The sequence below is a fragment of the Schistocerca gregaria genome, chromosome 4, assembly GCF_023897955.1.
Source record: "Schistocerca gregaria isolate iqSchGreg1 chromosome 4, iqSchGreg1.2, whole genome shotgun sequence".
NCBI classification, from domain to species: domain Eukaryota; kingdom Metazoa; phylum Arthropoda; class Insecta; order Orthoptera; family Acrididae; genus Schistocerca; species Schistocerca gregaria.
This window is the reverse complement of record NC_064923.1, coordinates 71,612,189-71,629,407: the sequence shown is the minus strand read 5'-3', so window position 1 is coordinate 71,629,407 and position 17,219 is coordinate 71,612,189. Positions and strand designations below refer to the sequence as shown.

Sequence of the window (17,219 nt, the reverse complement as noted above, 5' to 3'; positions counted from 1 at the left end):
GGGAAGTGCAATCGGTCTACCAAGGAGATTGCTCACAAATCACTCATGTGACCAAATCTACAATACTGCCCAAGTGTGGGTGATACATACCAAACAGGACTAACAGGGAATATTGAACATGTACAGAGAAGGGCAACACAAATGGTCACCAGTTTGTTTGATCCATGGGAGAGTGTCACAGAGATACAGAGATACTGAAGGAACTGAACTGGAAGACTGTAGAAGATAGATATAAACAATCCTGGTGAGGAAGTCTATTAACAAAATTTCTGGAACCAGCTTTAAATGATGACACTAGGAATACACAACTCCCTATGTATCACTCACATAGGGATCATCAAGATAACATTAGAATAATTATTGCATGCACAGAGGCATTCAAACAATCATTCTTCCCATGCTCCATACATGAACAGAACAGGAAGCAAGCCTAATAATGGATACAGTGGGACATAACCTCTGCCATGCACTTCACAGTGACACAGTGACACACACACACACACACACACACACACACACACACACACACACACACACACATGAAAACTGGAAGAGGAGGTGCTTACAGGAAACCTGAGTTGCAACTATTCACACTGGGACTTTACTATTAATTCTTGGTCATGCCAACATACAAATCAATAGTTCTCTTTAGTCATAGTTCATAGTGATATGATGAATGGTCTTTGTACTGTTAGTATGTATCGCACAGGGTGTAATGGGTGTGCAGATATTTCTATTGGTCGCTGAGAACAATATATTGAACAACATTACATCAGTACTTACATCATTTGCAGATTAATAATTATAGTTCTCACAGGTCATATGTTTTTAGGTTGATTAGTACCTCCAAGTATGTGTGGCAAGAACAAGTCATTAATGTTTAATGCTAATTTTCTCCTTAGTCCACTTAGTGGCGCAGTTACAATCGTGCAGAAAACATCACTTCATAAAGTTTGTGACATTCTTGTGGGAAGATTGTTTTGACACAGAAGAAAAACAATCAATACACTAAGGTGTATACATGGTATGGCCTGAGGCAGATTTGCCAACGACAGATAAACTCAAACTTACTGGAAACTGCTATAGATAACTGTCTATCTGTTCACCCTCCAGAGCAGTGATTGACATAATTGAAGTGAAGTGTATAGAAGGGTTTATATTCATTTTCCATCTCTGTAACTACAAGCACAATTTTCCAAATAGTTACAGTTCCACATTTATTTAAAAATAAGTGCTTCATTTGGAGCATCATTTTGATGTGACTCACTTGTGTGGGGTACTTAAAACTTTACAACTGTCATAATCTAATGTGCCGAAGCCTAATTACAAAGTTTCAAGATCTAGCTTTAGGCTGGAAATCAAAGAATATACCCACAGCCCCCTGCATACTACTCATATAGGGATATCAAAGAGAAGATTAGACTAATTACAGAACACATGCAGACATTTGAGCAGTCATTCTTCCTATGCACCAAATGCAAATGGAGTGGGAAGAAGCCCTAGTGACTGGTATAATAGGAGTACCCTCTATTATGCACTTCACATTGGTTTGCAGAATACACAGTATATGTAGATGTCGGCCTAAACATGTAAGCTTTCAGCCAGAAGGCCTTCACCTGAAATAAACATACATACATACATATACACAATCATGCAAATGCAGTTCACACATGCATGACCACTGCCTCTGGCTGATGAGACCCAACTGTGAATAGCTGTGCATGATGGGAGAAGCAATTAGAGTGGTAGGGGTAAGGAGGAGGCTGGTGCATGGAGGGGGGAGGAGAGCAGGGTATGGGTGAAGCACAGTAAAGTGCTGTTTGTGGGAGCATACAGATACAAAGTGGAGAGAGGATAGAGCAACTAGGTGCAGTCAGTAAGTTACACAAACGGAAGGTGTGTGGAGGGGGGATAACAAGACCAATTTTTCCACACAAGTGACATACCATTTGGCACCCCCCCCCCCCCCCCCCTTTTCTCTTTTCCCTAGAACACTTTCACTTTTGTCAGTTTCCACTACTGTTTGTGATGCACACTGTATACAAATCTTGCTCTTGGGCACCACTCTCATCTTGGTGCTGCAAGTAACTGCTGCTGTCCGTGATATGTCCTGTACAGTACTGGCCCCTCCCACCTTGGTGCCCAAGTGGTGGCTTGTGTCACTTGGGCCTCAAACCAGCCTATTTGGCTTTTGTATGTCCATTCTTGTGCTTGGAGGTCTGGGGGATACAGCCATTCACTATTGTAAGAAAATGAAACACCTACAGCCATCCGTATGAGGTGATTTATTGTGTAGCTATCAGTTTTGGCACTTCAATGCACCATCTTCTGGCCTTAGTTGAAGCTGAAGAGATTATCGTGATCCATATATACAATGTTTCAGTGGCCAACAACTGGTTTATGCAGACTACCTTGTAAATCCAATGTCGTCTCTCCAGCCGTGGCTGTAGGTGTTTCGTTTTCTTGCAGTAACCCATTTGGCAGTTATGGCTTTGAAAAAATCTTGGCCCTATTGCTTTTCATTTAATATATATTTAGGTACACATGTATTAATAATGTCGACTGTTTTTGTTTTTCATAGTATGAAAGCTGCAGTGAATACATGAAGATAAAAAAGAAAGTGGAGAGTGAAGCTGAGGACGTTGACTGGATACCACTGCACAGTCTTTATCAGGCTCACAGATACTGAGTCTCAAACATTCACAAATGACATGAAATGTTGAGATGAAAGCTGTTTAAAGACAGGAAACTAAGTGCCTTATTCTCATAAATGTTATGCTGAATCATTGATGTGCAACAAATATTTGCATGTTTTGAAATACAAAAATCATTGATATATACTGCTGATCAATATATTCATTGTTTACCTTATTTCTAAGTCTCAAAATTAACTTCTTGCAGCAACTGAATAAGATCCTTGTATATACTACTAAAATAAATAATGTTCAACAAATTTTTCCGTAACATTACTCTCTCCTTGATTGTCACATAAAAAAATGTGTACACAACACAATTAGAAATGTTTGCCAATCTATCACAGAAATATTTTCGTACTATCTGTTACCTGCTGCTTCACTGGCATATCAGTTGTTTTGTTATGATGAGTGATGGTGAGTAGGCAAGCTAGTAATTTCACAATATGTTTGTGTATATGGTGGTGTAGAGACATATGTGTAAAAAATGTATGCGGTACTGGAATACATGTGTATAAGGAATGTGCTTTACTATTTTGCTGTAGGTTGAATATGAAATTACACGTTATATTTGCTAACCATATTTAAATAATGCCTCAATTCATTATATTCTTGCAGAAGCAAAGCTTTAAGGAGTTTCTCTGGCTCATCTGGTAACACATACCAACCATTTCTCCCTTCCACTTTAATGCATTATGGTGCATACATTTTTCATCCATCCCCCTATGATGACTAATTTATGATTGACATAGTCAGTTAACAGATAATAATTTAATGCAGCCTCCCACTTACAGATGTAAAAGTCTGACACTGTTTTTCATACAGCCTTTATTTAAATGATGCTGTTATTGTGAGTCTTCAAGCGTCTTGGAAGCTGTAAGAGACATGTGATACACAGCATCTAAAATGTGATGGGCTTGTGACTCTTCTAACTTCTCTGTAGCTCTTAAGACTACCTGATGGTTCCGCATTCAAATTATGGCAGAGATGAGACTGCTCTGGGGTTTTTTGGATTTGATTAACTTTCGCTATTTGAGTTCTATTAGAATCTTGCACTTAAGCAGACTTACATTTGTGAGGTTTATAGTAACAGTTTTCAATGGAATTAGAGAGTTTGACAACATTTTTCGACTTGGTAAATTAAGATTTGGGCAAAGTATATAATGTATAACTTTTTAAATTCTGTGTCTTTAACAATAGAAGAAGGATAGTATTCTCTGCAAATCATTTTTAAAGGCTGTACATCTAATGCTGTACATTTATTTAATGTGAGTGGCTTTATAATATTAGAACATTTACTTATTGGACGTTGTGAATGAAAAGTAGTTGGGGATGAGGGCATCGCAAAAGGAAAGAAATCAGAACTTGGTCCAGAACCTGACAACACTGATAGGCTTGATACAGCTTGAGATAAATTTGCCTTTCTGAGAGGATACCTTCACCTGAGGTGGTAGCAGATGTCAGTGAGGACAGTTCACGAGAAATCAAATTTTTACGTCAACTGATAGTGCTCTTGATCAGCTTCCTGGCATCATTCCAAAGGTACTGTAGTATGCTTCGATTTTAGATGTCCCTTTTAGTTTGATGAGGAGTTGGAAACCATGGAAATTACCTGCTGACAGTAGTGGCATTTTAGTTTTTCTCCCATTTTGGTAAAATGGTACTGTACAGTGCTCATAATTCTTCTAGTCAAAGGCTATGTCGTTGACATATTGTGCAGTACAGAAAAGTACCCTGGAAAAATTAAAATATTTACTGTTAACATAGACATTTCAAATTTAAAAGTTTAAAGTGAAAACAAATATGCATGCACCACATTCAATAATCAGAAGTTATAGAGTAGGATGTAAGACGTCATGATCTGATCTGTGAAACCTAGACCCAGAATCATGAAGTTTTTATCACATAGAAAAAGTTCTGAAACAGTCATAGTGATTAAGGAACTCATGAAGACATGTCTGACAATATGTGAGGATTTCACTGCTGAAAGAAAAAAAATTTTGAATAATGTGATTTCCGAACTTGGTCTACATAGCGTGTAAACAAGAGATGTCAGGATAATCGTGCAGATAAAGGCTGGAAAAAAGCAGTGCAAATTAAATCTGAAGCATGTGCTTTAGGAGCTATGAACTTGCCTACTCATGCAGCCACAGGTACTACCAGTGTGTCTGTATTGTTTCACTAGAACATAGTTGGCCAATCACTTTCAACTGGTTTTAACAATAGGGTTGCCGCAGGTTACAGAAATCACTAAATCAGGGAATTTTTAACACATCATGTAAATTTGAAAAAAAAAACACTGGAAAAATCTGGTTTTTGTCTCAGTAGATGAAATGGTTTGTTTACTGGGGTGTCATGCATCGCACTGGCTGGGTGCAGCTGAGTACGTGAGCTGCTTCCCTGCTCCCTCATTCCTACTGCTTCTTCCCTTCCCTTCCTTCCTCTCAGCTTGCAGTCAGTTCTGGCACAACTTCTTGCTGCTAGCCTAGCAGCTTCCAACAAGAGCCAGGGAGGCATGAGGAGTGGTTTGTTTGGATCTGATTCTCAGGGACTGTAAATGCAGTGGCCAGAGATGGTGGTCATGTGAGAATGAGATGTTTCTGAGTGACTGTGTAAATATGTGTGTGCTCTCATTTTCTGACTTGCTTTTTCTACATGCCTGTCTGTGGCTCAGTGATCACCTTTATACTGAGTTGCTACCTATCCTCAATTTTATAGATTCTCAGAGTATTTGAACAAGTTATTTGTTGCATTTCATCAACTAGCTGCCTTTTGCTCATGAATAGCTGGCCTCAAAAGTGGATTTCTGCAACAGGCTAAAACTGCAGTCTGTTTCTGTAGGTATCTGTAATGGATTGGGCTTACCGATCTGAAGCCATTCGGGTCCCACTAATATGCAAAACCTTCCCATTGGATCTAGTCTCACCAATATGCCAGCACCTGGGTCAGTTTGTGTGTGGCATAATCCAATGGATTTTCGTGATTTATCCATGGACCCAGGACTGTGGTGCTCCTCACCAGGCCAGAGGCCATGGGTGATGGATTCCAAGAATTACACTGTTCTACTGCAAGTACACTGTACAGTGTGGTGTTTTATAGATATTAGGGCACTCATAAAGTAGTTTACATGTTAGAAAGTATGGACAATAAGAAGAAGAAAATTGTGTCAGTTGCTGGTGGTTTGTATATTATGTACTCATATATTTGTCGAAAGAGGAATCCCACAGTACATGTAAAACAATAGATGTAACACAGTGGGTAATAATGGACAATAACTAACATAGAAGACACTCCTCTGTGGCTGGTTATTGTAGATGGTTGGAGGATTGGGATTGTGGGGGGAAATGGCACAGGAGATCAGTTTGTGGACTAGGTCTGGGGACAGTGCCTGTCTGTGGAGGCCTCCCTGTGAAGGATACCCTATCTTTGTTCCTTCACAATCTCAACACCTTCTCTCCCATCCACTTCATGTGGTCATCCTCAACCCAGTGTGCCACCTTCCTGGATGTTGTTGACCTCCTCCTTTCTGATGGCTCTATCCGCACCTCTGTCCACATTAAACCCACCAACCTCCTACAGTACCTGCATTTTGACAGCTGTCATCCCTTTCACACCAAACAATCCCTCCCATGTAGCCTGGTTACCAGGGGATAGTTTATCTGCAGTGACAAAACTCCCTTGCTCAGTATGCTGAGGGTCTCACCAAGGACTTCATAGATAGGCACTATCCTCCAGACCTAGTCTGCAAACAGATCTCCTGTGCCATTTCCCCTCACCACCCTTATCCTCCCACCACCCCCAAAACCCAGCCTCAAAGGAGTCTCTCCTCCATCACCCGGTGCCACTCTGGACTGAAACAACTGAACCACATCCTTCGCCATGGCTTTGAGTACCTATCATTGTGCCCGAGATATTTCTCACTCCTCCTGAAGTGGTGTTCCATCACCCATCCAATGTCCATAACATCCTAACCCATCGTTTTGCCACTCCCAATCCCAATCCTCTTGCCACAAGGATCACATCCCTGTACAAGACCCAGGTGCAAAACATGCCCAATCCACCCAGCACTTCCTATCCCAGTCCTATCAAAGATTTATCCTATCCTATCAGAGGCCAGGCCACCTGTGAAAGCAGCCATGTCATTTACCAGATCTGCTGCAATCACTGCACAGCTTTTTATATTTGTATGACTACCAACTAGCTGTCCACCAGAATGAATGGCCACCACCAAACTGTGGCCCAGAACAAAGTAGATCACCCTATAGCACAACATGCAGCTGAGCATAACACACTTGATTTCAGTGGCTGCTTCACTACCTGACCCATCTGGATCCTTCCTTCTACCAACAGCTTTTCTGAACTGCACATATGGGAGTTATCCTTAAAACACATTCTCCACTCCTGTAATTATCCTGACCTCAACCTATGGTAACATACTGTCCCCACCCCCTCCACCCCACAGTTTACACCCCCTATGTCCTATCATCTACTCCCCATTCTCGTCTCCCATCCTATCCATTTACAGCTCGCTGCCAATGCATCCACCTGTATGTCCCTGCTCCTCTCATTTTTTGTTCCTTTTTTCCCCACCTCCATGCCCCATGACCTCCTGACACTGCACCTGTTGGAGTCTAGTCCCTGCACACTCCACCAGACAGCGTTCATTTCTCTCCCCACCTGTACACTACTGTCCCTATTGCTTCGCCTTCCTAACACTCTCCAGATTGCTGCTTGCATCCCCCCACATGATACTGGATTACAAAGCGAGATGTTGGAGTTGGCAGTTGTGTGTGTGGTTTTTTTAAGGCCATGGGTGAAAGCTACTAGTGAGTGTCTTTTAAATGTGCCTGTCTGTGACTTGACATGTCCTACATTCCTACACTGCAAATTAGAAACACTTTATTTGATTCCAAGGTAGAGCATATCCACCTTCTGACAAAAAGATTTGTAAAACATTGATCATTGTAATAATTTATGTTCTGAGGTCATGAGACACAATGACAATGGCAGCAGTGCAGAAATGTGAGTAAACGAGCTCAATGTTAGCAACAATCCCTGTGTATTGTTCTACAAACCACAAGATACAAGCAGCCAACATCATCCCCTCTTGAAAAGGGAAGACTTTGTCCTCATCATTATGAACCATGCTCACTTTGAAATTCTGAAGTAGTATGACAGTAATTGTATTTGCATTGATGGAACTCATGGAACTAATGGTTACAGTTTTGAGTAAATTACACTTCTTGTGTCTTACTGCATGAGACAAGGGTTTTTTTTTCTTTCCAAACAGGTCTGATCAATAGGTGCTATCATTATTTTTCAAAGAAATAAAGACTAAAGTAGGAAAAATACATCATCAGGCGTTTACATCAGATTTAGCTGAACCTTTTTATAATGCTTGGCTGTAGCAGGTGGAAGGAACATGTGAGAGGGCTGTATCACTCATTTGATTCAAGGAGGAGATGTTATAACATTTGAGCACACATTTCCTTTAACACTGGAGTGACTGATTTCAGATCCTGTTACAAATGAGTTTGCGTTGTATTTCCAAGGACATTATTCTAGAAACACCAGGTGCTGGGAATACTGTTACAGAGCCACTGGCGATACCAAACATGTATATTGAAAGACTGCACTGGAAAATAATATCATTGCACTGACAAAAGGGAAACATACAATCAAATTCCAGGATATTTGCCCAAAGAATGACTTAAGTGTAGAAGTGATTTACGAACACTTAGCTGAAGAGAGAAAAAGCTGGCTTGTACCATCTGCTTCTGAGATGGAGGTCACTTTTTTGTTCAAAAAAATTTGCATGACGACAGCTGCAAATTGATTTGTATTGCATGTCAAGCCTGCATATATCAATATATATGCTTGTGCGTAGATTATAGTATCAGATGGAACATGTGTAAACATATTTACTGTGTCTACCAACACAAAATAAGACAGCCATCCAATTTAGCAAACATAAATAACTTGTGTGATGTTAATGGTGCCATCCACAAGGGTACACTACATATTTATGAAGGAGGGGAATCAGTAAATGAGAAAGAAAGCATATTAGTGGAACCTAGCAGAGAAGATATTGAGCCTTCAAATTTAAGTTACAGAAGGAGAAAATGAAGAGAAAATCTGCTTATCTGACTGACACAATATCTTCTAAAAGGCAACTGGAGGTTTTAAAATGCCTGATGACAAGTCTGAGAGCATTACCTGCTGTCGACACCAAAACAGATCGTCAAAAAACTGGTCCCTGCAGCACTTCTTCAAGAAGATACTGAAGTATACAACCTCAGAGATGTCTGTTCTTTATGAAGAAGAAGAGAAAAATAGTTCAAAATAAGTACATCAAGAAACCATGTTGTAGTGTACTTATAACTCTTTGATCTCTTGCATGAACAGTTGTACAGATTACTAATTATACTGCCCTAAGTTGGGAACCAATAATTAAGTGACATCAATAACTAAACAAAATCAAAGAGCAAAAGATTATGAGACTGAAGGGACTGATAAGCAAATGGAACAGATTGTTTAGATGATCAGAACATGAAATGAAAATATTTATTTCATTACCTTTTACACACACACACACACACACACACACACACACACAAACAAACAATAAAAATTGCAAATCTCAGGACCTATTTGATTGGGTGTGGACAGAACTCATTTATTAAGGGAGGGGGACCGGGGGGGGGGGGGGGGGGGGATTACCTCCCATTCTTCATAGTCATCCGTTGTGTGGTGATGATGGTGGCAGGTACTGGGTTAGTATGGTGCATCACTTAGTAGCTGTGTGGTGGTGAGTCGGTTGTTCTGTTCAGTGTCCCAGCTTTGTGGTGAAGCACGGACCTGTCTCCATGATGACTGCTTGTTGTGAGTTGTGTGGCTGAAACTGTGATACCATGGTGTCAGGAGGAAGATGTTGGTGGTAGCTGGAAGAGCCCCTATGTTCTCTCACTTCCATGCTGTCTCACCAACTGTCTCTTCCCTTCGCATCCCTCTGCTAAGTCACCAACTCCTTGAATTTTTCATCCTCTCAGCTTTGTCATTGGCAGACTCCGTAAGTAATGACCAAGCTCCCAGTGCAGAGTGGAATTTTTCTGTATTGGATGGAGTGGTGTGTGACTCAAGAATTGTCATCTTTCTCATGTTTTCATTATCAAGGCTGTCCCCCAATGTTGATAGCACATTGTTTCAATGTTTTTCTGCATTCCTATTTTTTTTTATTTTTTATTTAAGCATGTTGATTTCTTCCACAGTTCTTTAGTTTTGCACCCCTCCCTGAGCAAATTCTTGATGCTCTGTGTCACCACTCTGTCCCAGAGGCTGTGGGGGTGCTTTAATTCTCAACATGGTCTAGCTGAAGGCAGGTGAAAATGGCTGCTGCCAGCCAGAAGTTTCATATGCCCCCATCTGTGCATTCATGACACTTTTGTGTCTATGCTTTATCTTAGTGCCTACAGGCGTTCACAGTCATCTGCACTTTTCACTTTGCATGCCAGCCTCTTTGCAAGGTGTCCATTCTTAAGCAAGGTGGGGGCATCTGCCAGGCTATCCTCAGCATGTTTGCAGACTGTCTTTGGCACTCGCTCTATGGGGCCCAACTTTTTGCTCATGCTCAACCACTGACACTTTGAGTTGGTAAAAGTTGTCACCAGTGGAAGTATTACACAGCTCCTCATCATGACTTTTTGCTTTTGATATGGAAGTTTGAGAGACAAGGTAAAGTGGCCCATCTGTTTTCCCCTGGCCCACCATACACACCCTTCAAAAAGGAAACCAAAAATCTTTATTCTCTAATAGCAACACCAAACACTTCATTCACTATTGTGTGGTTTTGCAGGGATATTACATTTTCAGTTGTGCCATAGCATTTCAAGCGCAGTTGACTACAGAAATTGTTGACCTTGATAAATAGATACAAGACATGCACCTGAGGTACACAAATCATGCTGAACATGGTGATAACATCACAGATGTATATAATACATATGAAAATAGACAAGCAAGGTTCCAAGAGAGGTGAAAATCAAAAATAAACCACACACACTAACACTGTTCATCACAGATATATGCCAAAAATGAGAATACAAGACACAAAGAATTGAAACATGTGACACAAAAATGATTCTTGCACCTCAATAATGTTTATAAAAGAATTATAGACAAAAATTCTAGCATGAGAAACACAGAAAGCACTTAGAATTAAGACATATGACATAAAACTTGACCTTACACAGTAGGAATGTTCATTAACAAGCTCTATAAAATGAATATAAATTGGGTACAAGTTCAAACACTTGGTCACACAAAACAATAAGTTTTTTATGACATACACTATTGGACTGCCCTGAGCCAAACCAGATAGGATGGTATGGGTGACACTTGAATGTTTTTTTACCAACAGTGAACTATGTTCCTCTTCACTGAACTTGCTTCCCATCAAATAACAGATACAGTGATGAGACTGATGTCTGCTTTTCTACCACAGAACCTAGAATTATTACGTATAATGTACTCATCATCGATCCTTGGGAGACCTCCTCCTGATTTACTAGGCTGCACAGTGTAAGCCATGCAAGCCTAGTGAACAGACTTGGCAAGGGAAAAAAATGCTGTAATGGAAATCTCATCACAGATTGATGCACAGGTGGTTCCCTCATCTTTGGTGTGGTAATATCATTCAAGGCCCTCACAAATTCTGAACTTGAATCCTTAAGCCCAAATAGTACTCTGTTGTCCACATACTGTTTCCTTTCGAATAGGAAGGCAGTGTACTTTTGGCAGGATGGATTGAGGAGTGAACTCGATTAAAATTAGCTATAATGTCAAAGGCTGACAGTCAAATTTTCCCCAAGAACTTGTGCAGTATGTCTTGGATCTGTTCCTGCCTAGTTCTGACAGCCTCAATGTGATCATTTAACATCCTCAAATAGATGCAACAATGGACCGACCTGTCTTTCTTAGGTACAACTGCAAGCAGATTTATGTAATCCAATGTGACCCATAATATGACTTCCAGCTGTGTTCGTCACCTGTATTGCTTCCATGGTAGCTTTTTGGTGGTTCCAGGCCACTGAGTACACTTCCCTTATCAGCAACTGATCACGTGTTACTCTAAACTTTTGGACCGCTCTCAAAAATCTTCCCTGTAGGAACAGGAATGTATTCCTGAATTCCATGATTGTTTTCTTCATCTCCTATCCCCACTCGCACCTCAACCATAGGTTATCTTGTTTACTCTTTGCAAGTATACCAGTTGGATCAGCCTCTACGTTCTTTCATCCTTCTGAATCTCCTCAGTATATTCATCTCTTGGTCTCCCTCTACGATTTTTACCCTCCACACTGCGCTCCAATGCTAAAATTGTGATCCCTTGATGCCTCAAAACATGTCCTACCAACCGATCGCTTCTTCTAGTCAAGTTGTGCCACAAACTTCTCTTCTCCCCAATTCTATTCAGTACCAAGGAGATGTGGCCACAAAACGTTTGTACTGTATGATGTGAACTGCTTCTTAGTGTACAATTTGCGTAGTCAAAAAGATCATCATGAATTACAAGCAAGTGGAAATTTGCTAAGACTCACTAGCGTAGTACGAGAGCACAAAAATTATAAAATATTTTTAACCAATTGGTCTGTAGTTTGTAAGTGCAAATGGGACTAGCAGAAAGAAGAACCTATAACCTAGGGACTTTGATCCAACTGTCTGAAGATATGCATGTCTGACTGTGTCAAAATAATGAAGAGATCTGGAATGATTGAAAAAAGATGCAGTTACATGCAAAATATATTTTACTCCCCTGCAAAGTAGCACAAAAACAGAGCTGTAACATTGCTCAAGCAATTCATAGGTGCAAATCCAATGACCAAAGTAGAAAGATGTGACAAGAAATTGAAGAAATCAATCATGGTGGCTCACCCCAGGGTGACTGTACAATATAATCATTCATGGTTCCAAAAAGTTATACCACAGAATATTTTTTCATATATTTAATTTGGTACTTTTATGAAAGAGAAGCACCATCATGTGGAACGTATCAGAAAAGCACACTCATCTTAGATGAGTTCAAGACGACTTCTACTTCAGCCACTGGGTTGTGGTTGAAGTAGAAAACTGTGACAAGAAGTTGAAAAAATCAATCATGGTGGCTCCCTTCAGGGTGGCTGTACAATATAATCATTCATGGTTCCAAAAAATTGTACCACAGAATATATTTTCATATATTTAATCTGGTATTTCTATGAAAGAGATGCGTCATCATGTGGAATGCATCGGAAAACCACACTCATCTTAGATGAGTTCAAGATGGCCTTACATAGAGGTTTGCTGTTCCCGGGTGACAGTGAGGCAAGAAAGACCTAGAAGTAATATATCAAAAGCTCCTATACCACAAAAGGAAGAAATGACCAGCAGTTGTACAGAATAAAAAAGATATGTGATAGGTTGGAATACAACACTTGCCTCTTGTGGATACGGAAAGATGATGCAAGATCTCATCCAACTGACTAGTGTGCAAAAGGCAAAGTGAATTTATATTTCACTACATTTAAGAACTGAATAGTGTGATGTCTAATATCATGATTCAGGTTGGAATTTCAAGAGTATGACTAAAAAACAATTTACAGAATTTACATAAAAACACCATATAGTGGAGATGATGAGTCACAGATAGGCACAACACACACACACACACACACACAAACCGCAGTCTTTGGATGCCAAGGCCAGACTTATCATTATTCTGGCGTGGATTTTCCACAGTTTGTTTTATGTACATAAAATTTTATTGGTGCATTTAGAAGCACATTTAAGTATTTCATACAATAGTTTATACACATAAGTAAATAAAAACATTGTGAGTGTTCTGGGAAGCATGTAGGCATGGTGTTGCTATGTGGCAACAAATCTAAAATGAAATCAGAATTTGTAGACTTGGACTAATACATAATAACTAATGTACCAGACACTACCCCTAAAAACCCTAGAAATCTTTTGCACTGAAAATGGTCTCAAAAAAAAAGAAGAAAAGAAAAGAAAGAAAGAAAGAAAAATCATGCAATAGTGGGTGAAATTACTGATTGGAAATGAAATAAAAATGTGATATTTTTAACAAACGCTAATGTGATTTGAGATTAAACATTAACTCTCTCAGCATGGTCTGTTCCCATTCTTCACGCTAGGTCTAACATCACATTCCATAATGTCAGGAAAGGTACTAAAAATTGTTGTTGTGCTCATAAGTCTAAAGAGTTTTCCACACTGTGTATCTCCATTAGTTGTTCAATCTAGCTACCTAATCTTCAGCATTCTTCTGTGGCACCGTAGTTGGAAAACTTCTATTCTCTGTCATCCAAATTTCAATAATGTACAAGGCTACACTCCAAACAAATACCCTCATAAAACTTCCTAACATTTAAATTTATACTCTGCATTGACGAATCTTCCTAATCAGAAATGTTATTGCCTGTCTGGATTTTATATCCCACTTACTTCAGTCATCATCAGTTATTTTATTGCCCAAATAGGAAAACTCATCAACTACTTTTAGTGTACCATTCCCAAATCTAATTACTTTGGCATCACTAAATTCCATCACCCTTGTTTTGCTTTTATTGATGTTCATCTTATAACATCATTTCAAGACGAAATCCATTCCATTTAACTGTTCTTTCAAGGCCATTGCAGTTTCCGACAGAATTACAATGCCATCAACAAAACTCAAAAGTTCTTATTTCCTTCTCATCAAATTTTAATTCCCTTTCAAAATTTCTCCTTTGTTTCCTTTACAGCTTCCTCAAAATACAGATTGGGAAAAGCTACAAACTTGTATCATTCCTTTCATCTAATGCTTCCCTTTCATATCCTTCCATGTAACTGCAGTTTGGTTTATGTACAGATTGTGGAAAACATTTTGGTCTGTGTAGTTTATCCTTGCTACCTTCAGAATTTCAAAGAGTGTGGTTAAGTCAACAATGATACAGTTTTCACTAAACCTACAAATGCTATAAATGTATGAACTGCAGTAGGTCACCGGTCCCTAGACTTCCACACTACTTAAACTAACCTCGGCTAAGAACAACATGCACCCATGCCCGAGGGAGGACTCGAACCTCCGGCAGGATGGGCTGTGCAATCTGTGACAAGGCAGCTCAGACTGCACAGCCACTCTGCACAGCACCAATGTTTGGAACAGCAGGCTTTCACCAACATAATAAGTGAGATACAGGGAAAATTTAAGGAGAGGTGACACAGACATAAGTGTGCAATATTACTTGAAACCCTCAGTGAAAAGAGACATAGCAGATTTCAGAGTCTCGTGTAAAATATACACATCAAGGATTTATTATCCCTCTCCTTGCTACCATTTAAATTTTCTTTCCTGTGGTGAATTAAATTATTTCAAAGCCTCAAGGTTTGTGTCTGCCTTACTGAGGCATCATCGCCAGCTAGCATCACTGATTTTGGCTTCATCTTCATGGGTTTTGGTGAGTAATCTTTAGTGAAGACCTAATAAATTTAGGTTCCTTCTGTACACAATTTGTAATCTCATATAATGCCTCACTTCCAATATAAAGGTAATCCCTTATACATGCATGAATCAGTAACCAAGCTCGAGGATTCTTACAAGCAAAAGAGAAAATTTACAAAATTTAATTTATTCATTTTTATAGGGCATATACAAATGATTACACATTACACCCACAATTAAAAATATTAAATGAACATTACAATATTAACTTCTTAAAATGGATGATCTACATATCAAATACTGGGGCTTAAATGAATATTGGACACCATGTGGTAGTGATATGCAGAGGGTGCTCAACTACGAGGTCATCAGTGACTGTTGTCAACTAAAAGAGTACAAGTGTGATTTTGTGTTGTCAGAAGCATGCAACAAAATGTAAATAAGTAATTCGTAGCCATCCTGTAACTCACTCACTCACACTGTCACACAAAACAGCAAAAGACTGATGCCTCAAAGCAGTGTGTGGGTAAAATACTTATACCATAACCACACATAACGTCTAAAACAGTGGGACAAGGAACTGTGCCTACACCATCAACTGGAAAACAAACAATGAAGCAACCACCCTAGAAACACATTAAAACCTTCTACTCAAGACACTACTGAGAAGACCAGACATCACGCAAAATCTTAAAATATGAACCACATTCAATTCATTGCCTAAAACAGAGGAGCGGGCAGCTAGTAAGTGGCTTGCTATAAAACGTATTCAGTTAAAACATGGTACAGAAACCTATACACCACAAGCACTGCATACTGATGTCTTCCTGCTGAAGGAGGATCCATGAGTCAGAGGACAGTGTCCTATCTGGAGGCACGTAAAAAGTACTTACTCCCACCACAGTGACCAGGAGGAGGAACACCAAGGTCTTTCAATTAGTTTCAGAGGCCTCAGCTTGTTCTCCAACACTAACCACTTCTCCTCCCACAGACACATATGATGCTTTATCTCGACAGTGAGGTAACTATGTGGACAGGGGTAACATGTACAGAAATTGTCACTCCCAAACAGGCATCCTAAGCTGATGCATCTGCTACTTCATTACCATGGATGCCCACATGCCCCTGTACCCATCAAAATAGTACATTCTTTTCCTAACTCTAGGTGTGAAAAGGTGCCATGAATGAGCTGCAGATACTGTTTGGCTGGATATATGTGACTGATAGCCTGAAGGGCACTTAGGGAGCCAGAGCAGATGAGCACTTTGGTAGCAGGAAGGCACTGCATCTTCTCCAGTGTCCGCATGATCACCTAAATTCAGCGTCATACACAGTAAATTTATCAGGTAAGCAAATCTTGATGACACAATCTGGAAATAATACAACACAGCTGATGGAATTATCGTGCTTAGACTCATCAGTGTAAATGACTACACAGTCACAATGCTCAGCTAAAATTCTGTAAAACATTGATTTAAAAACAGAGGCCAAAGTAAAAAACTTCTCACACACTGATAGATATATAAAATAATCCTGTGGCTCCATATTAACCAGGGTAGCGAACGACTCCAACTGTGATGAAGCAGAGATACATCATTTGCACTGAGAGCCACTAAGTTCTACCACATGCAAATCCTAAATGGCTTCATTGCTGGTGGCCTATTTCTAAACACTCAGTCCAGCGGAGGGCAAGCAACAGTATGGAATGCTGATGATTGTAGCATGGAGCATAGGCTGCACACACTATGCACCATGGGGACCCACTACCAGGTCACAAGTAGTGGTTCCCCAGCCTCAACACAGAGGCTAGAAATTGGAATCATCCTACACTCCTGTAGCCCAGTGAAGCCCTCATTATGAACAGCATCAATTATCTTAAGATAAGATGGTTGAGCTCAATCACAAATTGTGCAACCATAGTTAATGTGGGATTGCACAAGCACCTCGTAGAACTGAGGCAGAAGTGTTTGGTCTCCCTCCACATAATCTGTGGTTGAGGCATTTTAAAACATTCAATGTCTCTAAACGTTTGGCCTTTATAGTCT

At 39.9% G+C, this 17,219-nt stretch overlaps 1 protein-coding gene across 1 annotated transcript in view; it reads left to right on the top strand.

Annotated features, from left to right (window-relative positions):
• The window catches only part of LOC126267596 (Down syndrome cell adhesion molecule-like protein Dscam2), a 222,942-nt gene extending 219,944 nt beyond the window's left edge, over positions 1 to 2,998 (top strand). Inside the window, exon 20 of the mRNA XM_049972898.1 lies at positions 2,582 to 2,998. Within this exon, the coding sequence (XP_049828855.1) occupies positions 2,582 to 2,689 (108 nt within the window). The 3' untranslated portion in view covers positions 2,690 to 2,998. The remainder of the gene's footprint in view (positions 1 to 2,581) is intronic.
• Positions 2,999 to 17,219: the final 14,221 nt, after the last annotated feature.